The sequence below is a fragment of the Numenius arquata genome, chromosome 3 (genome assembly GCF_964106895.1).
Source record: "Numenius arquata chromosome 3, bNumArq3.hap1.1, whole genome shotgun sequence".
Lineage (NCBI taxonomy): Eukaryota > Metazoa > Chordata > Aves > Charadriiformes > Scolopacidae > Numenius > Numenius arquata.
In genome coordinates, this window is record NC_133578.1 from 11,466,849 (window position 1) to 11,492,079 (window position 25,231).

The following is a 25,231-nucleotide window of genomic DNA, read 5'->3' on the forward strand; positions in this document are numbered from 1 at the left end:
TTTTCAGAGGCTTCCTGGGATGCAATGTCAAAAAGTCTCTGCCTCCCGCCTATTTTCCCTGTGTCACAGCCTTTTGGGCTCCTTCGCATTTCTAGATCTGCTGCAAACTCCCTGCTCCAGCCTGATCATTCCCGCTTCCAAGTGTCTCCCTGGCACAAACACACTTTGTCTCAAGAAAGGAGGACTACCACCCCCTGTCAAACACCTTCCAGCTGCCCTGCTCGCTCCCCCTTCTCTGGCCACATCGCTTTAGTGAGCCCATAGCACACGTAAGATGGCAGCAAGCAAGAGACCCATAATCACTGCCAGAAGGGCCAAGGTCAGTCCTATTTCTTTGATGTCAAAGTTGTGTTTTCTGTTGCTTTTTACCCTGTTGAGCAGTAAGAAGTGCTTTGGCATAAAATTTTGCTTATAAGGAAAGAACAATTGAGGTCTGAGGCATAGAGTCTGTCTGTACTGGTAATTTATTGCAAAGCAAGTGAGCCTGTGGACCCCAGGTACTCTGCTCAAAGTGTGCAATTAGCATGCCTTGGGATGGGATAGCTTCTTGCACTTTAAGAACAGATTATACAGCACCCTCCATTTAATTTGCACTGAAGGTGTCAGTATGGAGGGGAGGGGATAGCTGTCATGCTGTCAGTTCCCACAACAGCTTATTTAGCAGTAACTTCCTTGTGTCAACAGGTCTTAAGAATTTATGACTTCAAGGAAGAGCACTGCAGGTCCAGAGATCTCCTCCCAGCCTGAGGAAGAAGAAAAACACAGCTTGGATTTATCATTTGCTGCTTGCCACCATGACGTCAGCTCGGGGCTGAACTCTCTACCTGTGGCTGGAACCTTAAATGAGCTGACGACAGAAGAGAAAAGCACTTTCTCTTAGGTTTAGCGGCAAGTGGCAGCAGCAACAGAAGCAACAATGAGATGTCATGTACTCCTCGTTGTGCTGCTCGGTTTGGTGGTGAGCCTTCCGAAAGGTAAGAAACACTATCTTCTGTTTTGGGATTTATCAGGGCAGCTATCCTGTGACAGTGAATGAATTGCTTAGTACTTTCAGCAGCTGCTGTGATGCTGGAGGTCAGTGGCACTACACAATTCAGCATGTCTAGATTTTGATTAATTAACAATGAAAAAATGTCACTGAAAGCCAACAGTTTTCCTTGTTTGCAGAACAATGCAAAATCACTGGTGCTTGTGATTAACCTAATTTAGCCTATTCCAAGAGCAGTTTTGAGGACTTGCGCGCTAAATGCAGGTAATTCAAGCTCTGTTACAGTCACAACAAAAGGTGCGACTGTTCCACCCTGGTACCCAGGGAAAGGAGCACTGCTGCTGGCCTTCCACCTGGAGGCTCCTTAAACAATTGGTCTGGAAAGCAGCACCGCCTGATCCGCCTCGCAGAACGTTCATTCCCTCTTGTTGAAATTAATTAATGGAAACTGCACTGCCGACTCGGGTGGCAGAGGGTTGCACTGTGGTCTGTTCAAACTGAAAGGCAGGTGTCATTCCTTAAGCCACTTAGTACTTTTTGGGCACAGTGGCAAACTTGGTAGTTGTGGGCCAGAGCCTTCCACCCAAACTTGCCTGTCCCTGATATTCAGTGACAAAGAGGAGAGAGAGAAGGCATTAGCAGAAGCAGAGTTAAGCAACTATATGGAGAGTTCTATGGAGACTTGAAGCTATGAGAGGACAGGAACTCCCAGCTAATACGGAGATAAAGTTACAGAGATATGAACCAAATTAAGATCTTCACTGGTGCTGTTAAGCTTGCAACGGGTAGCAGATGGTTGTGGATCTCTGTTGGCTAGTGTGAGTGAACATAGGTATTTCCAGCAACATCTAACATGCTACAGACCAATTTTTAGCTATAAATTATAAGCATAGAAGTCTTCAAGATTGTTAGTTGTTTGGTTTTCTGTTTGGAAGCTTATGGGTAACACCAAGATGTGAAAAATCTTGACCCAAGAGATTACTTTCGCTTACCTGAACAGACTTTGTGTCAGGATGGGCCTGCCCAGAAACCTTTTTCATTCTAAGCAAACATTGTAAAAACTTTGTAGGATGTGTCCATTTGAATAGCATTTCCAAAGGCCCTGCCCTATCAGCAGCCAGATGTCTCTGTTATTCCAGTAAACACCTAAGTCTATTAACACATCCTGTTTCCTTGCGCAGAAAGTTGGGTCTAGGCAGACAGAGCCATAAAATAACCACAGGTTACCTTCAGCAAGGTTTAATTGCAGCTCACATGCTCTGCTGTTGCCATGAGAGTGATCCTTCCTGGATCCAGAGGGTAGTAGTCCTGAACAGCTGTTAGCCAGAGCCTCTACAAGGCTGACAGTTGTAGACCAAGGGCTAGCGCTGTATGAGGTTACTGCCCCAACATCCATTTTGAGACAGCAATCTAAATGCTCCGAAACCATGGCCTGTGGCCAGCGTAGATTTGTATTATCATGGTTATAGGAAAAATGAACATTTCTTAACATTGACTGGGGAACAAATAATGCTGCCTCTAGGACTCAGTGACCAGTGGAGGCAGAAGATTTGGCAGAGAACTGGCACAATTGCTCGTTTCCCCTTCACCTAGAGGAGACTAATGGATTACTTCAGGCATTGACTTTCTGATGTGCCTTTTCTACATCCGCTTTACTGATCAGAAGAAAAAAGTTTGTAAAGTTTGCCTCACTTTGGATTTTCAAAGCCCTACAAAGCTCTTGAAAAGTGGGGTCTGTTTTTCAAATGTCTGTTGAGTTTTGCAATGTTTTTTTTAATATACCAGCTATAAGACTGCGTTAGTGCCAAGGGTTTTAGCCAGAAATACATTAGTTTTCCAGCTGACTGCTGTTAATGACTTAGATTAAATTACGATTGCAGCAACATTAACTGAGAGTAAATATGTTTACTCCTAACTGATATATTAACTAATTTAGATTAAAGTTAGATCACATGATTCACATGTCTATCAGCAAGACTGTTTTATTATTTGTTCTCCTTATTTATAGACACAAAACCCACAAACATTCCTCATATCAAGAGTTAAAATGACCCAGTTTAAATGTGAAATAAACATCCTAAAAAGAAATAGATAAAATACTTCAGAAGAGTAAACACAGTAACAGGTTATGGTAAAACCAAAATGTGAGGAAAATTTTCTTCAACCATTGTCTGGTATCAGCCACGTTTCTCTTTATTCAGAAAGAATTACAACAAGGAAGGAAAAGAGTGACCAAAAAAAAAAAAAAGTATACTGTCAAAACTCCAAGCTACGGAGCTACAAGTTGTACACTTCCAAGTGTAGTCCTGGAAATAGGGTCTTGCTACCACTGATGATAATTTAGCAGAATGTACATATGCTGTATAAAAACACTCTGCTTTCACTGTCCGCTTGAACTTATTACAGCACAGAAGGTGTTAGCAAAGGCAGTCATTATTCCACCACTGTTCTGAGAGAGTCCATTTAGAGTTTTTAATGATGTTTCTCCTGAGGGCATCTTCCATAGTTGCAAACTATCATATAGGTATATCTTGCAGCGAATGTATTTTTTGTGGGTTTAGCTGAGGTCTGGAGCAGAATCTGAAGAGCCACTGTGAACATGTTAACTGTGGAGTGCAATGTCATGTAAGTCTAATTAAAAGCAGTGCAACTACTGAAGATGCATAATGGTAAAGTTGCTGCCTGTTTAAGGGATAAGAAAAGCAAATTGACATAGGAATAGAATGGGATGCCCTTGACCCTGCTCTGGCAGGCAGAACTGGTCGTGCGGTGCTGCCTTGGGAAGGCGGAGGGAGCTTTCCTGGGAGGAGACATGCGTGTGCCGGCAACTCGGCATGCCACAGTCTCTTAGAAGAGAAAGGCAGGAAGGGTACAAAACTGCTATTAGTGGGAAGGACTCAAATGCCAGAGTGTGGGGGAAGGATAATGAGGGAAAGCATGATACAAATAAGGCATTGGGCCTGGGGACAGCCCAAAGGCAGGGCAAGGCTGGCCAGGGCTTTAGCTGCTGAGTCCCACACAGGTCCTCCAATTACCTGCTCAGAGGTTGCCCTGCACACACACAGTTCCCCAAGACTGTTCCCCAAGAACTTTCCCACACACAACACTAAGCAGTGCTACTATCTCTCTTCCCTTCATCAGGAAAAAGCGATGGAGCTAATAATGACACACCTGAGCTGGAATCCTCAATAATTTCAGGTAAGGCGCAAAAGTTCTCAGTCAGCCCCTTCCAAGGGGGCTGAGACTGGAACTCAATCCCAGGGAGCTCTACTTTTTCTACAGGCAGGGGCAAGTTCTCCTGCCCAGGTTTCCCCAGGTTCCTCCCCCAGGAGAGACAAAGGTGTCCAGATCAAGGTACAATGAGCATGAATCTTTTCACTCTGCCCTCTTTCCCTGCTGGCCTTTGCTGCAAGAGGGAAAGTGTTGGGGAAGATTTGAAGAGGCAGCTCTTTTCCTGCTTGGTGCCTTTGTCTCCTGCACCGGTCCTGCGTGCAAGAAGATCCCTGCAGAAAAGGTGCCCGGGGCAAGCTCGCGACCAGGCCCTGCAGGGAATTGTTCCTGTGCCTGCCTGGAGCATTGGCAGGGAGGGAGCCAGAGCATGCACCAGCATGGGGCTGAGTTCCAGGGACCGTGGCAGGGGACTGCGGAGTGGTCTCTCCCATGAATCCTCATGCCCCACCTAGACCTGTCCCAGGTTGTCCTGAGATGCCACATCCAGGTGGGCTGAAGCTCCTGCTGGGGTCACCTTGAGGAGGGGAAGACTGCCCACCACTCAGCTTTTCCTCCATCCTGGGCTCAGACGAGCGCACCCTTCCTGGCAGCACCCAACTTCCCATCATGCCTGACCCTCAACTGGAAAGACCAGCTGCCTCAGACTTTCACATGAATGATCCTCGGGAGAAGGCAACTGTAGGGAAGTGGGAGGCGTGCTGGCTGTACACAGTCCTGTGGCACCCTGGTGCTGGCTGTGTGGTACTGCCTTGGGCAGGTGGAGAGAGCTTTCCCACAAGGAGGCATGCGTGTGCCACTGGCCAGTGAGTGCAGCTGAGCTGGAAGCAACCCACTACCCATGTGGGGCACATTCTGAAGCTCAGGGATCTTGGGGAGAAGGGGCCATGGACACATTAGACTCCACAGGCATCATGGCCAGGGAGAGCCTAAAGGCCAAACTGCCCAGGGCTCAGCCCCATGCAGGTCCCCCACTTAACTACTCAGAGGTTTTTCTGCACACACAAGAGTTCCCCAAGGCTTTTCCTACACACAACCCTAAGCACTGCTGACATCTCTCTTCTTTTTCCCTTCATCAGAAGACAACGCTGAAACAGCTACTGCCTCACCAGAGCTGACAATCCCAATAAGTACAGGTAAGGAGCAAAAAGCCTTCAGGTGGCCTGTTATAAGGACAAGTTGGAGTAACTCATTCCCAGGGAGCTCTGCATTCCCCTCAGGCAAGGATGTGTTCCCCTGCCTGGGTTTCCCCAAGTTTCTTTCCTGGCAGAGTTGCAGAGCCCCAGATCATGTCTGCATCTCCTTTCCTGCCTTCCTACTCTGACCCCCCTGGTCTTTGCTGCAAGAGGAAAGTGTTGACTTCAGCAACCTGTCTCCTCCTGCTTGGTGTCTTTGTCTCCTTGAACTGTCCCCAAGACGCACATCAATTTCTCACAGGTTTGCCATGTAGGAACAGTTGCTGCTTCACAGATTTTTTTCAAAGCAGTGTCATCAAGCTGGAGCTCTCAGCCTGGTGCTGCCTTGGGCAGGTGGATGGGGCTTTCCTGCAAGGAGACAGGCGTGTGCCAGTGGCTGAGACAGCTGTGGCCAGTGAGTGCAGCTGAGCTGGGAGCAACGCACTGCCCATGTGGGACGTGCTGAATCTCAGGGATCTGGGGAGAAGGGGCCATGGACACATCAGACTCCACAGGCATCATGGCCAGGGAGAGCCTAAAGGCAGGGCAAGGCTGCCCAGGGCTGTGGCTGCTCAGCCCCAAGCAGTTCCCCCACTTACCTACTCAGAGATTGTCCTGCACACACAGAGTTCCCCAAGGCTTTTCCTCCACACAACCCTAAGCACTGCTGACATCTCTCTTCTTTTTCCCTTCATCAGAAGACAACACTGAAACAGCTACTGCCTCACCAGAGCCGACAATCCCAATAAGTACAGGTAAGGAGCAAAAAGCCCTCAGGTGGCCTGTTATAAGGACAGGTTGGAGTAACTCATTCCCAGGTTGCTCTGAAATCCCCACAGACAAGGATGTGTTCCCCTGCCTGGATTTCCCCAAGTTTCTTTCCTGGTGTAGTTGCAGAGCCCCAGATCAAGTCTGCATCTCCTTTCCTGCCTTTCTACTCTGACCCTCCTAGGCATTGCTGCAAGAGGAAAGTTTTGATGATGATTTCAGCACTCCTTGCCATTCCTGCTTAGTCCCTTTGTTTCCTTAAACAGATCCCAAGACCTATGTCAGTTTTTCACATCGTTGCCATGTAGGAACAGTTGCTGATTCACAGTTTTCCCAAAACAGTGTCACCGAGCAGGCCATTGTAGGTAGCAGATTAATGGGCTGATGGGTGCCCTCAGCCTGCCCTGGCAGCTGGTGCTGTCTGTGTGGTGCTGCCTTGGGCGGGTGGAGGGAGCTTTCCTGCAAGGAGACAGGCGTGTGCCAGTGGCTGAGACAGCTGTGGCCAGTGAGTGCAGCTGAGCTGGGGAGCAACCCGCTGCCCATGTGGGGCATGTGCTGAATCTGATCTGGGATAGAAGGGGCCATGGACACATCAGACTCCACAGGCATCATGGCCGGGGAGAGCCTAAAGGCAGGGCAAGGCTGCCCAGGGCTGTGGCTGCTCAGCCCCAAGCAGTTCCCCCACTTACCTACTCAGAGATTGTCCTGCACACACAGAGTTCCCCAAGGCTTTTCCTCCACACAACCCTAAGCACTGCTGACATCTCTCTTCTTTTTTCCCTTCATCAGAAGACAACACTGAAACAGCTACTGCCTCACCAGAGCCGACAATCCCAATAAGTACAGGTAAGGAGCAAAAAGCCCTCAGATCACTCTTTATATGTCCAGGTTGCAGTATCCCATTCCTAGGGAGCTCAGCATTCCCCTCAGGCAAGGATGTGTTCCCCTGCCTGGGTTTCCCCAAGTTTCTTTCCTGGCGGAGTTGCAGAGCCCCAGATCATGTCTGCATCTCCTTTCCTGCCTTTCTACTCCGACCCTCCTGGTGTTTACTGCAAAGGAAATATGTTGATGATGATTTCAGCAACCCTGTCTCATCCTGCTTAGTGCCTTCACCTCCTTGAACTGTCCCAAGACCTATGTCAGTTTTTCACATCGTTGCCATGTAGAAACAGTTGCTGCTTCACGGTTTTCCCAAAACAGTGTCACCGAGCAGGCCATTGTAGGTAGCAGATTAATGGCCTGATGGGTGCCCTCAGCCTGCCCTGGCAGCTGGTGCTGTCTGTGTGGTGCTGCCTTGGGCAGGTGGATGGGGCTTTCCTGCAAGGAGACAGGCGTGTGCCAGTGGCTGAGACAGCTGTGGCCAGTGAGTGCAGCTGAGCTGCGAGCAACGCACTGCCCATGTGGGACGTGCTGAATCTCAGGGATCTGGGGAGAAGGGGCCATGGACACATCAGACTCCACAGGCATCATGGCCAGGGAGAGCCTAAAGGCAGGGCAAGGCTGCCCAGGGCTGTGGCTGCTCAGCCCCAAGCAGTTCCCCCACTTACCTACTCAGAGATTGTCCTGCACACACAGAGTTCCCCAAGGCTTTTCCTCCACACAACCCTAAGCACTGCTGACATCTCTCTTCTTTTTTCCCTTCATCAGAAGACAACACTGAAACAGCTACTGCCACACCAGAGCCGACAACCTCAACAACTACAGGTAAGGAGCGAAAAGCCTTCAGGTGGCCCGTTATAAGGACAGGTTGGAGTAACTCATTCCCAGGTTGCTCTGAAATCCCCACAGACAAGGATGTGTTCCCCTGCCTGGATTTCCCCAAGTTTCTTTCTTGGTGGAGTTGCAGAGCCCCAGATCAAGTCTGCATCTCCTTTCCTGCCTTCGTCCTCTGACCCTCCTGGTGCTTAATGCAAAGGAAATGTGTTGATGATGATTTCAGCAACCCTGTCTCTTCTTGCTTAGTGCCTTTGCTTTCTTGAGCAGATCCCAAGATCTACATTAGTTTTTCACATCATTGCCATACAGGAGCAGTTGCTGCCTCACAGTTTTATCTGTCAGTCCTGTCCACTCTTCCCTCTTTTCCTGCTTGGCACCTTTGTCTCCTGCACCAGTCCTGGGTGCAAGAAGATTCCTGCAGACAAGGTGCCCAGGGCAAGTCTGTGACTGGGCCCTGCAGGGAATTGTTCCTGTGCCTGCTTGGAGCATTGGCAGGGAGGGAGCCAGAGCATGCACCAGCATGGGGCTGAGTTCCAGGGACCGTGGCAGGGGACCGTGCATCAGTCTCTCCCAGGAATTCTCCATGCCCCACCAAGCTCCCATCCCAGTGGGATGTTCCAGGGGAGACAAAGAGCTCCTTTTCAATGCTGTGTCTCCCCTCCATTCTTTGCTGTTGGCCCTTGCTGCAAGGGGAAAATGTTGGGGATGATTTCACAAGCATTGTTGCTTTCTGCTTGGGCTCTCTGCCTCCAGAAAAAGAATTTGGCTTCAGTACAAGCTCTGGAAACAGAGTATCTGGAGATAAGCCCTCTAGCCAGTTAAACATCATTAAGTGTTTTCCTTTCCACTTTTGGGGGGTGAAAGAGATGTACTTTATTTTCCCCCATTGCAGAAAATCTCTACCTCATCTCTTAGAATGTACCTGTGGAGTTAAGTGAAAGAAACCAGGCAGGGTTAAAACCAGAATTTGGTGATTTGGAAGAGAACTGTAATTGCCATCCTACATATAACATATATTGAAACATAACTTTTAATTACTTATAAATTAATAAATTGTGTATAGGTTTGAAACACACACTTTAAAATCCTTGGAGAATATATCATTACTGAGGGAAAGTATAACTGTGACCATTGTAGGCAAAGAGTGTGCCCTATAGAAACTTAAATTGAAAATGTATTTGAGATTATTCTAATGTCCTGCCACTCCCTAAATCTTTTTCTTCTAGTGGATTTGCTATCATATCTTTCTAAGAGATTTCTCCTTTTTATTGCTGTGCGTGTTTCCAGGCTAGCCTCTCTCAGGATGATTTTCAAAGAAGGGTTAGCTGGAAGGTTTCCTATAGTGCTATTAGTCTCCCAAGTGTTTAAACATGTTGGAATTGAAGAGGATGTGGGTTGGCTCTGGACAGAGGCGTAAGCCACAGAATGGTCTGGATATACTGAAGATGCTGTGATGGTGAAAACAATAACCTTACCCTTGTCTTGGGGTGGCAATGACAAGCTTGGCATTGGGGAATAGGGAGAGATTTGTGGAGCCTGCAGAGCTTTTGAACTGAGAAAATTTGCAGGGATAGGGCAAATCAAGTGGAAAGAGAGGTTGCCAGAGAAGAGATGTCACAGGCAGGTGTGCAGGGTAAGTCACACTGAGCGGCAAGTTGCAGGAAGTAAGGACAAGGGACTGGCTAGAGTACAGGGCAAGGTAGAAGCAGGTTTGGGAAAGGTTTTGAGGCATCATTCCATGCTGTCCTCTATGGTCTCAGTGTAACCAGGACACTAATGGGGCTGCCATATTAAGTTATTTTCTCTTTTCTGGGAATGAACACAACATCATCTTCAGCAACAACTCCAGCAAGTAACTAGAAGGCAGCAGTCAGCACAAATCCACAAGGTTTTACTGCTCTATAAGTATGGTGTAGTGGTCAGTTAATATAGTTGGTCATAGTATGGTGACAGCTGTAAGCCCTGCAACAAATTCCTTAGCAGCATGCTTTTGTATCTATTGAGGTATGTATGCTATGATGATTAACTTGGGAGCTTTCATTTCATTAATGTGTCTGCAGTAAAGGACCCTACCATAACTCTATATTATAACAAGGCAAGTACATACCAGTGCAGCATTGAAAACGCACAGGCTATTGTAGCCTGCCTTTTTCTAAATTAGTCACTGATTTTGGCAACCCTCGATATACTTTTATGTTTGTTTTGGTTTTAGTTGTATTAAATAGAGTTAGATTGTGAATGCTCAGTATGACAGGTGATGAATTTCCGCCTTACTCTGTGTCCTTACTGTAATATCCTTCTGGGTTGTGTAGGGAAAACAGTTCCTATACAGACATCAAGTAAGCAAGACATAGCCATGTGCTCTTTAATTCCATCTATACTCTATAAAATATACCTGGTAGTTTCTTTTAGTAGAAGCATATATGAACTATTTAATGTATGAACTACTTTATATATGGACTGGCTATTGCAACTTCATAGAAATCCTAACGTTAGTATCTTTCATTATTGTAGCAGGGAACTTGTGCAACCCAAATCGTTGTGGAACAGGTTTGGCTGAATGTATTGCTTTACACAGCACTTTTACCTGCCAGTGCCAATATGGATTCTACTATAGCGAGAACAATTGTCACCAAGGTGAGTTGCAGAAGGGCAATCTATATTTCTGGTTATTTCACAGATAACTGCTTAGGTGAATTTTTCTTCCCATACCCCTTGTTCTCACGTTATAACTGAAAACAATCAGTCTGGGAAAGTGACTGCTGAATAATGCCTTGCTTTGCAGACAGCCACTGTTACACTGACCTAGATTGTTATCTCACAAAACAGTAACAGCCAAAGAGGTTAATTCGCTAGGAAAAGAAGGTGAGCTCTCTGTCAGGGTGCTGGAGATCAAAATAAGTGAAAAGCAGGAAAAAATGCAAGTGCAAACCTGACATCAATATTAATGGTCCATGAAGACCTCTAAACAACCATCTTGATTTTCCCTATTGCTAAACACTCACCACAGTCCTGTTGAAATGCATCTCTGAGATGCTGCTGAAGGCCAAGCGTGCAAGCAAAGAGGGCTAATTATTTAAGTGCCAGCAAGCACGGTTCTCAAATTTACTTGTGAGCCCAAAGAGGCAGGTAGACACTGAATCGCCATCTCAGATATGGTGAATCACATTAGCTGCTTAGTGGTTGCAACTTTGGAGTCCTTAACATAGGTATTTTCTCGCTAAATGCTGTAGCACCTTAGATGGAGTCTTTTGTTAGCTTCAGGCCATGCTTACAGTTTAACGTTATTCAGTTTCAGTCTGGCCAATTTGATTGAGCCCAGGATCCTGCCTGCTTTCCAGGTAGCCAGAGTACGTCCCCCATTGCATCTGAGTTGTTTAAGCAAACATTTGTCCCCTACTGGTTCCTCCAGTATATGAAAAATAGCACCGATTGATTTCTGCATTGAATTTCCCCATCTCTGAAGGCTGGAGAACTCTAAGGTGAAACCTTATTTAGTATTCGAATGCTTTCTAATTAATTAATATTCTCCGTTCTCATTCCAGGGAAAATATTCCCAGGGGTCATTATGCTGAATGTATCTTACAGTGACGACATTCAAACTGTAAATTCCACACAGTATGAAGAGGTGTTCCAAAAGATAACAAAGTTTGTGAGTGATGATGTTTTGGGTTTCTTTTTCTGTATATTTAATGCTATCTTGAATGTCATGCAGACAGAGAGGGTACACACTGCCTTGAATATGGAGCCTAGAATAGTTTCACTTGAGAAATCTACTTGTTTCAAGCACTAGTTTAGACCTATTCATAGAAGACCTGAATTCTGCCTGCAGATGAGTACATCCATGGCTCTTGTTGAAGTGAAGGGATATCCCTGAAATAAGTAATATCTGTATTTTTAGTGCCACTTCTGTTCTGGGAAGTTCTCACATAAATTGCTCTGTATCTTTCACCATTCCCTCTCCAGAAACTATGTGGCTGAATGAAGTTTGAAACCCATTTAGTTTCTGATGAAATGTAAAAATGAACAATTTTTCATTTAAAAAAAAATTTTTTTTAAAGAAAGCTATCGTTTCCACACCGCACAAACTTTTCAGAATGGCTGTCCAGCTGTGTCTAAATACCTAAATAATAAGCCTCCTCTATAAGCATACCAGTATTATCAGTTTAATGCTGTTAGTGAAATGGATATTATGCATTTTGAGCGTTCTATGATTATAGATAAAATATGGTAATGGATTTCTTGGAGAAATGAGATTAGTAGTTTAATTTATACTGTCATGTTGAAACAAGTGGATTTGCTTATGTTGTTTTCTGGAAGTAAGGAAGAAGAATAATGTGATTTTACCAGACAGCTGATCAAAAAAATTCACCAAATATTGATCAGAATTCATCAAAAATGGTTATCAAATTCTTCATGTAATTGTATTGCTTCCTATGAATGTTTTATTGGAAAGTAACCAAAAATTGTCCTTCCAAAATGTTAAAAAATATTTTCCTCAATTTTTTGGTGCAACATTTTTTCATTTCATGGCTACAGAAGTGCATGCTATGCAGCACTAAAATACATATGTAATAGTAGGCAAAAGTGAAAATAGCATAGAAAATAATTTTTATTTTATTACAAAGAATGTTGAAGGTCAAAGAAGTTGACTTAGACATCTTATCCTTTTTTTATGGTGCCTTCTGCTTGTGTGTCAGTTGGAGGCATCTGCCTCCACCATTTGTTCCCTGCTTCACATGGAATGAGGGAGAGCAGTGACTTTTCTGCTGACCTCGTCCAACTTCCAGTGCCTTCCTCAGTGCTGTGATTTTCCCCACAAAATCAACCCCTGACGATCCCACTTCACTGCATGTTAGGGACACATGGCATCTGTAAGGATGCCTACTTCTCGCTCTTCCCTCTACTTGTACACAGGTTGGTACCACAGAGACACCCTTTTAAGCGATGGGTCTGCAAGAGATTATCTGTAGCTCTCCAGCTGGCTGTAGTCAACCCTAACACACTGCCTGACATTCATTCAGCTCATGTCTCTTCGTACCTCCACTGCTTTCCTATATTTCCTGTTCTACAGCACCACCCCACCACTCCTCTTCCGCAATACCTTGCACGGTGGATGTGACTGATCCGCTTGCTTTATTTGTCCCTATAGTAGTGTGTTTTGGACTAAAACTACAGCTGAATACTCAGCACTTCCTGTGATTTTGGTCTATGTTTCTGCTTGCCTTTAACTCAAATTCATTTATGTTTTACAGTTTAAGGATGCCTTCACCAGTTTAACAGATTTTGAACAGACAGTCATCGTGAAAATTCAGTAAGTCTGCCAGTTTGGTTTTTGCACAGTGCATGCTTCCCACACCACCCCATTTAAATCTGGTTCCCATGGAGTACTCAGTTCAAGAAAGGATATGGGATGGGTTCCGTTCAGTACACCTCCGGTTAAATGAGGCCATTCTTTTTGTATTTTGAAGGTTTCTGGCCCTGTCATGCTATCACACACAGCAGTGTAAACCCTTTCAGCAAACCCCATGGATTAAGCAGTTAAGCAGACTGTTGTTCTAGCAGGGTTGTGAGGGCAGTAACTTCCAGCAGAGTGGTTGTGACAAACGTGGGGCACAGTAACATTTTAAGGAGCTACAGCAATCTACCACTTAAAGGTGTTTGTGTGCATATCCCAGCAGCACGAAGTTCAGCTGAAGAACAAATTTCTCCACCTCACACCCCAAGGAGGTTGCTGTCTGGGTGAACCCAACGCAGCTAGCATGCAGTTAGCATAGATAACTCTAGATTGCAAACAGACCCTTCTGAATTCACTGCGGTCATACCCTGAATTATCCTCACCACGCTTCAGGATGGATTCTCTGTGTCATGCCTGGATGACACCACAGGCTGATCTGAGCATGTAAAGGTTAGGGTCTAACAGATGAGTTCTTCCACACTACAGCTAGCTTGAGATTAGCCCAGTAAAAAAAGATCAGTTGTGTGCCAACAGCACATAAAGGAGTGATGTTGTTAGCATTAAATCCAACAGCCTTTACATACCAGCTACCTATTTACATCTGGATCTGCTGGAAAGATGGGTTCCTAAGCAAGAATGTGAACTCATTTTCAGGTGTCTTAGCAGCTACCTACATCGTGGGATGAAAGGAGCTAGGGGAGAGAGGGAGGTTTGGCAGAAATCTTATTTTGGCTTTGCATCTAGCTTGCTATCCATATGGATTATACGAGACTTTAAAATGACTCTATCTGTACTTTTCAGATATCCAGAAAAAGTCAGAGCTTCTCCTTCAACAAATGTAACAGTGATAAACCTGTTTACGCAGAACTCAGATGTAGATAATGAGAAAATTAATTCCGCAATAAAAAGTGCATCAGAAAATTCACCTGATGTCTCTGGGTACAGCGGTATGTAATTCCTTACTCTGGAAGTAAATAATCAGCAGAAACAGAAGTTCCTATCTTCAAAACTGGTTAGAACATTTCTGTGTGCAGCAAAGCCCATCAGAGCATAAACCTTATTGATTTTAAGGAGCTGAATGTTCAATCTTGGATAATTTTGAAGACTCAATCATTCAGCACTAGGCTTTTTTGTCTTATTAAGGCTTTGTACTTCCTGTGTAAAGGAGAGAAGGAAAATTCTTATTTCCAAGTAAGCAATGGCATGTTGATTTTAACCTGCTGAGTGTTAAGTGGCTGGAAAATCAGGACAAAATATATACAGACTTATATTGTGCTTCTGAGAATAAGCCAGTATTTTACTGGCAAAATAGGTTGAAACTCTCTTTAGACTTCTTCTTCCATAATTAACCATGGTAATTGAAATGCGGCCTCACTGCTTAGCTACTGAGCTAAGTTACTCATTGGTCTAAATGAGCAAAGTCTTGTGTTACTAAGACTGTAATACTTGGAGAATGATTTTGTGAATAAAATATGGGTGTTTTTTCCTATATTTTTTCTATTTTTTTTTTTTTTTTTTTTGTAATATGCTGCTATTTTGAAATCAACTTTCACAAAAGGTGTAGCTTATAATTAAAGGAGTCCATTTCATGGCTTATGGCCTGAGTTTGGTCTCTGTAGGTGACTGTATCCACCTCAATCAGGACATTTCCTGCATGCTATACTTAAACGTGAGGGGAAAATAGAAGAAAACCTGAGAGCTCACAAAGCACCAGTGTGATCACATCCCTCCATTGCATGCCACCCACTGAGCTTTGTAATGCATCATCACCACTGGGACATGGCTCTCATGAGCTCACGAGCAACATGCTGGGCAAACAGCATACTAATATTGCTTGTGAAATGACCTGCATGCTCATAAACATTTATATCTATGTAGAACTGTATAGGATCTGTGCCTCACAGTTCAGTTGTAGAAAAAACTAAGGGAATCGTGCTGGGGTTTTTCTTATAGTTTTTTTTTAAGGTGAGTCAGAAAGTCAGTGTTTCAGAATATGAACTTATGGGTAGAATTTCTCTCTTCATGGACTTTGGGGCAAGAAGGTTTGGAGACAGTTGTAAGAGGCTGAGAAACAGAAGATCAGAAGGTAGGATGGAAACAGAACCTTAACTGGTAAAAAGAAAGGGAAAAGAAAGGGCTGGTCCAAATGCCTGCAGTATTGATGCCCCAGAAGAAGGACTCACAAGTTTTTTTTTTAATTGCTAGATCATTGGTTTATGATTTACTGAGCAAGTGCACTGCTTTCTATGAAATTATATTATTAGTACTCAGTTCGCTTCCCCTTTCTCTTTTAAAGCTGCAACCTATTGTGATGCTTATAATTGTGATACTGAAACAACAGACTGCCAAGAAAAAATGTTTCCTACATGTGAATGCAAAGATAATTTCTCAAAAACTCCATGGGATATTCGTTCTTGTTCAGGTAAGAATCTTGTTACTTTATCTATCCCTGAAAGGCCAACCTGGTTATTCCCTGTCTCAGTCCCTTTTTGAAAAGGGCACTTCGCAAATGTGCCAACCTCTAAAAATCAGGGAATGTGTGTCTTATTAAGAAAGCTGTGGAAACACATTCTCATGTTTCACTTTAAACACATCCATAGCTCTATTCCAGTGGAATAAACTACTAAAACTTGAGAAAATTATCACTGAAACCAGTGAATAAGCAACTCTCTAAATGCACTGTTAAACTCTTGGTAAGGATTGAAACCTAAATAGGTAAAGGATGGAACAAATTGAATCCTATATTCACAGCCATTTCTGCCAGGGCATATTTTGGGAATGCTGCTGGAGGCAGCTATGGGGACACTGACAGAACAGGAAGTCTCATGATGCACAACAATCTGTTAAAGCTCTGTCCCGTTTTGGTAGTTCTAGGGTTGCATTACCCGTGTTTAGACAGGTTTTTGTGAGAAGAATGATTTATGTGTTTTTTAGGATCTGTTAGTTGTTGGGGGTTTATTTCATGTTGTTTTTGAATCTTTTAATGAGTACTCTGTTTATATTTTTAGCCACCCTCCCCAACCCTGAGATGTACCTTATTTTCTTCTTCTGAAAACTAAAATTTTCACACTACAGGAAAAAAAGTCTAAGATACAAAATTTTAGAAAAGCAACAAATATTGCAAACGCTCATGATAAAATCATGAAAGCTGGCTATAATAAAGGCCAGTGAGATGTGATCCAGTGTAGACCTTTGTGGCCCTTAACCTGTCGAAATCTGATCCAGTTTTAGATCAGTTACAATACAAATAATCTGCTGTGAAATCAAACTGCAGGTCATTGCTTGCCTATGTAAGATGCAGCCTAGCCAAATTTCCATTCTGATGAAGCTAGATGGTTTAAACAAAGACTGTTTACTTTAATTTTGTGCTTTTCTATTTGAGTTTCTGTTCTATGTAGGAATAGCCCTAAAGAAGCCGTTCTGGTGCTTTGAAGCACAACAAAGTTGTGTATGTTTACAGTGCAATAAAAAAAAAAAAAAGAGGAGGCAGAATTTTCTCCAATGTGGATTTTTTTGGGGCTATCTTCAGTTCACTCTGTATTTTTTCCCTCTGAAAATACAGATTGCAGAAAAACCTGTTCTGACGAAACAAATGAGTACTGTGAAAAAGAAAATGGGGTTCCACAATGCAAATGCAAGCCTAACTTTGAAAAAAAGGATGGAAAATGTGTACAGTGAGTACTCAGCTTTTTCTTGTGTTCCTGTGTTCTAGGCAAAGATAGGGGAGAAGAACATCTAACACCCTCAATCTAGAACAGCCTGCAGCTGTGGGAATCAGAGAGGTGCCCAAGGTGGTTATGGTATTTCAACTGCTTGGCATTAGATAGTGGTGTGCACTCATAATACCTCAGAGGAAAGTCAAGGAGATCCAAGATCATCTGTGAGTCAGTGAAGAGGATAAACTAATTCACACTTGTCTTGTCAGTTGCCCACATATACATAAACTATTCCCTCAAAGTAATTGAGCCATGAGAACTAGTATCCTGAAGCATTTAGTAAGTAGCAAGCATCAGAGCAAGACTTGCCTCCAATCCCTGAAAATTTTCCACTGAAATCAGTGGGGACTTTGTCTCCTGCTAACTTTCAGACCTATGCTATTTCATCTTGGTTTTCCCTCTGTGGGTATTTCTGCCAGCTCAGGATCAGAAGAGAGCAGTGGTGTTTGCTGCTGAAGCTGAGAAAGTGACTGGTTGTGCTCTGCTCCTGTGGATAAGCAAAGGAACCTTACTCCCCATATCCATTAAGTCAACTCTTTTTTGTAGTTATTGCTGATACACACTGAACGCTTCTTACCAGAAAGTTGATATATTTTAAATATAAGAAACTAATATGGGAGGAAGATAAAGAGCTGCCAGTCCTTATAGACCTGATGTTGAGGCTTTTGATAAAGACAGTGGATAGTGATTCTAAGTGGCTCAGAGGTGTAGGGCTTAGTTCTTTGGAGAAATAAGGTCATTTTAACATTTTTCAGGCTGAGAACCTGAAACTGTGAGTGTCCAGCTCACCAATTATTCTAAAAATCTCAGATTGTTTTATTCTAACAATGAAAATAAAGAATTCAATATTAAGATAGCATTGAGGAGGAAACCTGTAATGAACACACCTTGTGGAGAAATTGCTGATAAAAGGTGGAAATATACTATTGTTTTGTGATCATCTACTTAATGTCACTCATTTCCCTCCCTTCCTTCCTTCCTTCCTTCCTTCCTTCCTTCCTTCCTTCCTTCCTTCCTTCCTTCCTTCCTTCCTTCCTTCCTTCCTTCCTTCCTTCCTTTTTTCTCTCACATAGGTGTCCAGTGGGCTACTCTGGGGACAACTGCAATAACAGTAAGTATAATAATTTCTGGTTTTAAATTGTAGCGTGAAAAAATACCTGCTAATGTTTAGTCTGCATGAGATAACAAGTAGGAACCTTTAGGGGTGCCACCATCCTCTATTGATACCAGGAAAGTGTTAGAAAAAAGGAGTGAAATTCCATTGCTGCCTGGAAGGAAAAATCCTTCTTGAAACTCATGTTCTGACAGACAGTAGTATTTCCTCTAATGACCTCTGCATTAAGCCCAGTAGTTTCCAGTCAAACACAGGTTGTTTGACAGAAAAGCATTTAGTCCTCATCTAAAGACATGCAATGCTGAACTCAGTACCACTAATGGATAGTTTCTCCTGTAATTAATGACTCCCTCTATTAAAATGTCAGTGGATTTGCTCTCATTTGAAATGTTTCTGCTTTAATATCCAACCACTGGTTCTTGTTTGTACTTTACCTTCCAAGCACTGCATAGTATCTAGTACTCTATACTGGTGAAGAGATGATGGCCCCGACTGTTATGCCATAACTGTAATCACCTGGACAAGCTAACCAGACAGGCCTTCTAAAGTTTTTTTCCTTTTCTGAGTCAGTTTGGCAGCTATTTGCTGCACTTTCTCTAGTTTCCACCTTCATATAGATTAGGAGAGAACATTCTTTATGCCTTCTAGTGTTTGCATGTGCCTAAACTCAGAACATCTAATACAGTCAAAGGCAAGTTGAAAACCATTCATGGTTCTTCACTTCTTACAACTCCTTTGGCTTTATTTAAGAAAGAGGTATATCCTCACATGGCCCTTTCGAGTCTCACACTGCTGCATTCTTAAACTTGCACATATTTAACATACCTGTGTCTGAAGCTATGAGATCTTCAACGGTTTGCTTCTGGTTTTGCCTAAAAGTTTTGGAGATTGGCTCATTCTTCCCTCCCTCCCTTCTTTCTCTTTTTCTTTCTTTCTGTCTTTAATAGTAAGAGGACAGGGACAGAACTTGGTTTTCAATATTTACTGTGAGTTTTCAATTGATGTTTCTTGTTTGTTTTGTTTGTGGTTTTTTTGTTTCTTTTTTTCAGATAGTGAACTCATACTTATAATAGTGGGTACAGTGCTTGGAGCCATTATCCTGAGTTTAGTGATAGCAGTGTCTGTTGTTTCAGTAAGGTAAGAGTATTTCTTGTAGTTGAATAGAAGCTGCACTGCTGCATGTTTGTAGAGAACTAAACAGAAATTCAGGGAGGGGCAGGGCTGCAAATGTTGTTGCATGCCTAGTTAGGCAGACAAGTTAATTTAAGTCATTTAGCCATTAGAATTTGGTTTTGCCTGTGTGCTCTTCCCAGAAGTATTTATTCTCTTGCTGTGAATTTGACTATGAAAGCTTCAGCCAAGTCTTGAAAATACATACCTGACCTACAATACAATACAATCTTAATCCTGCCCTGGCCAGTACTGATATGGCATCTGGATGAGACTGAAGAAGGATGCTGATATCAGAAGACTGTGTGGCCCAAATTCAGGCCCTCTGCAGGGTTCTCTGCTAGCACTTCAGCTCAAGTGCTGCCACTTTCAGCTCAATACAGGTTGCATTTCCAGCCAAACATCTTTTTAAAACTTGCTATTCCTGGTGTACTGGCACATTTCCAATTGCAGTTGCACCTCCTCACTTCTCTCCACACAGTAAATATAAAGCACCCAAGCAGCTCCTCTGCCTTTGCTCTCAGTGGGTCCAGGTGAACGTGCCCACAAGACTGCCCATAGCGGATGTAGCTCAGCAGCGGATGCACAAGCTGGTGCCGAGTGTGTGTGCAATGCATGGACTTGTGGTCACAGACAATTCAAATGCATCATTTGAATGTCCAGCTTTGGCTGCAGGCACGAGGGCAACTTTTCTTAACTGGGCATAATGAATGCCTCATTTCTTCCTCTGAATAGTCAGTTAGAGCTAGTGGTGGTGAAGGAAACTCCTTCATGTAGGAACTAGTTGAAAGAGGCCAAAGTCCCCTTCTGTCTCTCCTAGCAGTTTAGCCCCACCTGTGATAAGAGATGCCAAACTTTGTACTCTGTCGTTGGTAACAAGGGTTTTGCAACAGGTATGCTAGAAAAATCTATTGCATGTTTCAGAACGGGACTGAGCATTCACAATAAGATGGGAGTGGACAACTCAATAAATTTGACTTACTCGATAAGTAAGGCACACTAAAAGTTCTTTTAAAACCTCCTTTGTTCTTTCATTTCCTCTAAAGAGCCAAACGTAAACAAGATCCAGAGAAGAGGAGCCTGATAAAGTCAGGATATTCCAACCCAAATGCCTCTGATGATAGACAGAACACAATGTTCCCCAGAGTCCAGACCACTTCTGGCCATGCGAACCGAGGTTATCAGCCAAATGATGCACACGAGATGCGTTCTGCAAATAGAGGTCATTTTCCAGAGACGGATTATGCTGATACGGTAAGTGTTTCACACGGGCCTACAGGAATTGTGTTCCTGAACTGTAGTGTTGTGGGCTACAGACATTGTTGGAACCTGAACTCCACTCTGTCCATCATCTCTTGATCTAGAAGACCAAAGTGGTATAATGTCAACCAAACAATTGTAGCTGCAGTTGAAAAAACTTCCCTTAATACAGAGATCAGCACTCATCTTCTGAAGACCTTTCTAAAGCCCCAGTAGTTATCCTTGAGTCACAGGAGGGATGCATTTGAGCCCTCTGCATTGCAAAAGGGTAAAGTGCCATGAAAAGGCTAGTACAGATTTTGCATTGCTATAGCCCAGCGGAGCCTATTCAGCGGAGGAGTGTCGTTAGCTGGAAGGTGTGTTCTGAAAAAAACTGCCTGTTTTATCCTTGAGCTCTAGCAAGGGAGCTGCAGAGGGAGCAGGGACTTGAGAAGTGCTGCACTGTGATATGATTGATTTGTGGGGTTCTGCATGCAGCGAGTAAATAGGAAGCACATTGTCCATTCGAATCTCCTTTAAATGACATTCTGGTGCAAGCTCTGCAGTGCAAGAAACCACTCCTGTTTAGTGAAGAAAAATCTGTTTAACAGCAATACATTTACGTGTTTTGCAGAATTGAGGCCTAAACCGTGATAGAAGCAACACAGAAACCTGATGTTTTAAAAAAACACCCACTTTTAAAAAGCTACCAATTAAGAGAAGAAAACCATCTATTTAGTTAGTTGATTGATCAGATTCACATGGATTTTGGCATTTCTAACTTTCTAAAAAATTCAGCTTTTCACTCATGAAAAATCTGCCTGTTTTGTTTTCCTTGAGGGCTGGTGAAAGGGCTATCATGTGCAGCGTGCTACATGCTGAACTGAGAAAGAAGCTTTCTGACCCAGAGCTACTCTTTACTTCTTCTCTTCTTTTCTTTTCTTGTCCAAATTCTCTGTAGTATGACATATCAAGGGAGCCTGGGGGCTTTAGGATGCAAAGCAGATACTAAGAGACTGAAGCCATAGAAGGATGGATGATCATCGCAACAATGGGTCAGATCAAACATTTTCACAGCTTCTCACCAATGCAGTCACTTCAGCAGAAGAGACACCAAAGTCCATAACCCCATATTCTCTGAAGATTTTCTGAAGGAAGGCGCCTGCTTGAAAGAGCTCATGGACAACTCTCTGAAATAAGGGGAACATGAAGCAGAAGGTAGGGAGAAGAGGACTTCTTAGAAGAAGTAATGGGCTTCAATAAACATTAGACTTCTTTCAGGAGGCTGGTACATTGGCAAGTGAGTGAATGTAGACAAGATGATACCAGGATTTTAACCCCGCTGTTTTTAAGTTATTCTGGAAGATGGTCCAGCCTATATGTGTGATGCTGAAAAATGTCAGCACCCAGAGCTTTGTCTGTACTTGTGCTCACTCCATTTCAGCTACGGGCGACCTGCATGGCTTTGGGCAGATCAAAACAGTTCTTCATGAGAACCTAACCTGTTCCTCTTCGTCTTTACTGTATCAGATGCAGCCTCTTTTCCCTCCTCAACCCCCCGCAATGTTTTCTATCTGAAAGCATTGAAAGCATTCAGATCTCGGCTAACATGCATTGCGTGAGACAATGGCACTCATCTGACCTTTCTTCCCAATACAACATCAAGAAACGCATCATCAAACAAACACTATTCTCCATCTTGCACTACAACATTGATTATACATTCTCAGCTCCTGTAGCAAGTGTTAACATGGTTTTTTCTCTTGCACTCTTTATGTTGATTGAATGATCTTAAGTTTGAGGGTCTTTTTTTTCATTTTTTACATATACTCAATAAATCTGTCTGTAAAAGAATCCACAGTTTACTGTCCTTTACCGAGTGTGCATTATCTATTGACTAGCATTAACATTTCCTTGTATATGTAAAATATATATATGCATAAATATGTTAATATATTTATAAGTTAAGTTCATTTAAAGCATCATTTAACTCTATGATATATTTTGTGATTTGGTTTTTATATACGCAGATTAACTTTTCCTATTAAACATGATTGTTTCTCAGTACCAAGGCTTTCTTATGTTGCTGCCACATGGTGTAAGTGGTTTTTTTACAACTCCAGAGACTATTTCATGTTAAAACTTGTGCAGAGTTCAGACACAAGTGTGCACAGACTGGTTGCATCAGCACCCAGCTTTCACTCACAGGTTCCTATCAGAAATATTATTAAGCTTAACGAAGCTCAAATGTTTATTGTTGTAAGTTGGCACCAGTTTCCTATGATTGCTTTTGGTGGGAACAGGTAGTTAGTGCCGCTGTGTCACCTTTGAAAATGCTGGACAAGCTTCTGTCTGTGATGGCAACTTCGTGCATATGGGTCTGTTAATGTCACACTGCTAAAAAAATAATGTCTTTTAGCTTAAAAGACAAGTTAGGGGCCAGTGGCAGAGAAGACTGCATGTGGCTGTAGAGGTTACCAGGATGTGCGTGCAGACAGGTTGTTCCAATGCTCTCGGTGATCAGGACCAGCTCCCACTTGCCAGTTATGAAGCAGAAAACTGGGAACTAAACTGTCCTGATCTTTCTCATGTGTCTTCTCTATCAAAAGAAGATAGAACCTGTTTTCTCTGAACTGCCTGCAATGAACAGTAGTTCAGAAGTAGCCTGGAGAGAAAAGGTGCAATTTCCTCTCTGTTGTTTTCCTGGGTTTTCACTGTTTCTTTCTTGTATTTGTCCCCTTTGCTGCTGTCACATGGCTATCATTGGCAGGTGCCTGTAGGAGGCCAGGTTCTGGTGGCCTTAGTCACCCTCCACTGGCTGCATGCATTTCAAGATGAACAAGGTGACCTTTATGTGAGCAGGGCTAGCTGGATGTAGCTACTCATGATACCTTATTCGAAGAATGGTAGAGATTTGGTCTTAGTTTCTTGACTTTCCCTCTGAGAGGGAAATTCCTCACGAGGAGCGAAGCAAGACGTGGCAGCTGCCCTTAGCACAAGAGGCAGAGAGGCCCTGTCCTTCTGTCCTTCCTTTTGCCCAGAGAAGTTGTGGATGCCTCATCCCTGGAAGTGTTCAAGGCCAGGCTGGATGGGCCTTTGAGCAACCTGATCTAGTGGGAGGTGTCCCTGCGCATGGGAGGGGGGTTGGAACTTGGTGATCTTTAAGGTCCTTTCCAACCCAAACTATTCTATGAGTCTATGATTCCTCCAGCTCGAAAGGCCCTACAAGGGGGACCACCTCTCTTCCCCAACAGTTTCATTAATGGATGGTCCCCCATACCTTTGTTTTTCTTTGAGCCCTGTGTGTCCCCACCATTGCCCTGGTGAAGAAGATGCTCCCTGCTTCTAATCCCTCTGCTAAGTCCTTTCCTTTGCCTCTATTTCCTGATTTTTCATCAGCAGGAAAAGGTTCTGCTGCCAGCAAAACAATCTGGGGCGTTTGCATGGGGTGGGACACTGAAAAATGGGTGAGATACAGGCAGAACTAATGGCAAAAAGTCAGGAAGCTCAGCATAGACGTCTTCACTCAGCCGGCTGTTTCTGCTTGGATACCCCCTCCTCCCCTTCTTCGTGTGGCAGGCTGAAACGTGGAGTCTAATAAAAAGATTTCTCTATATCAAGAATAACAGCCCGTACGTCGTGGTCTTTCATTGACGTAAGTTGCCTGGTTCCCTCAGCTTAGTGCAGAGGATCCTCAAAATACCTGTAACAGGAGCCTGCTCCAGAGGCACATGAAAAGGCTTTTAAGCGTTATCTCTTATTCTTTCTCAAAGCAATAGAGGTTGGAAATACAGCTGAAAACTCAACAATAAGTGAAACTTTAATGCAGTAAAACTTTATTGAGGATGTGATATCTAGACATTGATAATAAAAGATGCAAAAATACCCAGGTGTTTGCGTCATTTAGCTACAGAGGAATTTTCATTGCTCTAGTTAAAAGCTAATTTCTGAAACTGCAACCAGTTCTCATTTAGCCTGTGCTGGGGAGGGGCTATCAGATTCTCCTGTAAGCCTACTACTCTTTAGCATTTCAAAGGCTGCTGCGGCTATTTTATCTGCACTGGAATTCTGTACCTAAATGGCAAACTCTCAGATATTTCACTTCTCTTTAGCTATTAGCAATGTGTGATTGATTCTGCTGGGAAATATGATCATGGAAAATAGCTTTTTGTGGTGTTTTATGGCTGCTGCCACTGCTTGGCTCACGTTTTGTTTCAGCTGCCCATCCTTCAAAATCCGGTTGGGCAAAGGAAAGGGAGTCGAGTGCGGCCCTCACCCATCGGTGTGAGACAGGACATGCCTGCAGGCAGGGCCAGAGGCTTCAGGGAACTGCCACAACCCCTCTCGCATCCTGGGATCTCCTGTCCATCTGCTCCCCGGAGATACAGGGTGTCCTGCAGGCACGAGAGACATGCAGAGGATGTGGGAAGGTGGTGGCACTCAAGCCTGCCACCTACTTTTATCCTAGACCAAAAATTACACCGGATACGGTAATTGCTTGGCACATCTGCACAGGGTGTACTCAGTAGCACTAAAGGAGTTGGGGCAGAGGTTTGCATGGTTATAACACATACTCACACGGAGGCGTTGGGATTGCTAAAGTCACGTGCTGTTCTTCACTTATGTGGATACACCTGCGCACATTTATCATTTAGTGCG

At 43.6% G+C, this 25,231-nt stretch overlaps 1 protein-coding gene across 1 annotated transcript; it reads left to right on the forward strand.

Moving 5' to 3' along the window:
- Positions 1-916: 916 nt before the first annotated feature.
- MUC13 (mucin 13, cell surface associated) lies at positions 917-21,584 on the forward strand. The gene is made up of 15 exons (XM_074145655.1): positions 917-974; positions 5,296-5,352; positions 6,090-6,146; positions 6,949-7,005; positions 7,807-7,863; positions 10,393-10,512; positions 11,421-11,527; positions 13,131-13,189; positions 14,135-14,280; positions 15,630-15,755; positions 16,896-17,007; positions 18,123-18,160; positions 19,213-19,300; positions 20,380-20,587; positions 21,534-21,584. The coding sequence occupies exons 1-15, from the start codon at positions 917-919 to the stop codon at positions 21,582-21,584; spliced, it is 1,341 nt and encodes a 446-aa protein (XP_074001756.1).
- The last annotated feature ends 3,647 nt before the right edge of the window (positions 21,585-25,231 follow it).

Bases quoted from the DNA above. Each gene is read 5' to 3' on its own strand.
- MUC13 (XM_074145655.1), top strand. From the start codon at position 917: ATGAGATGTCATGTACTCCTCGTTGTGCTGCTCGGTTTGGTGGTGAGC. The intron at 14,281-15,629 runs GTATGTAATTCC...TCTCTTTTAAAG, and splicing joins TGATGTCTCTGGGTACAGCG to CTGCAACCTATTGTGATGCT. The intron at 15,756-16,895 runs GTAAGAATCTTG...CTGAAAATACAG, and splicing joins GGATATTCGTTCTTGTTCAG to ATTGCAGAAAAACCTGTTCT.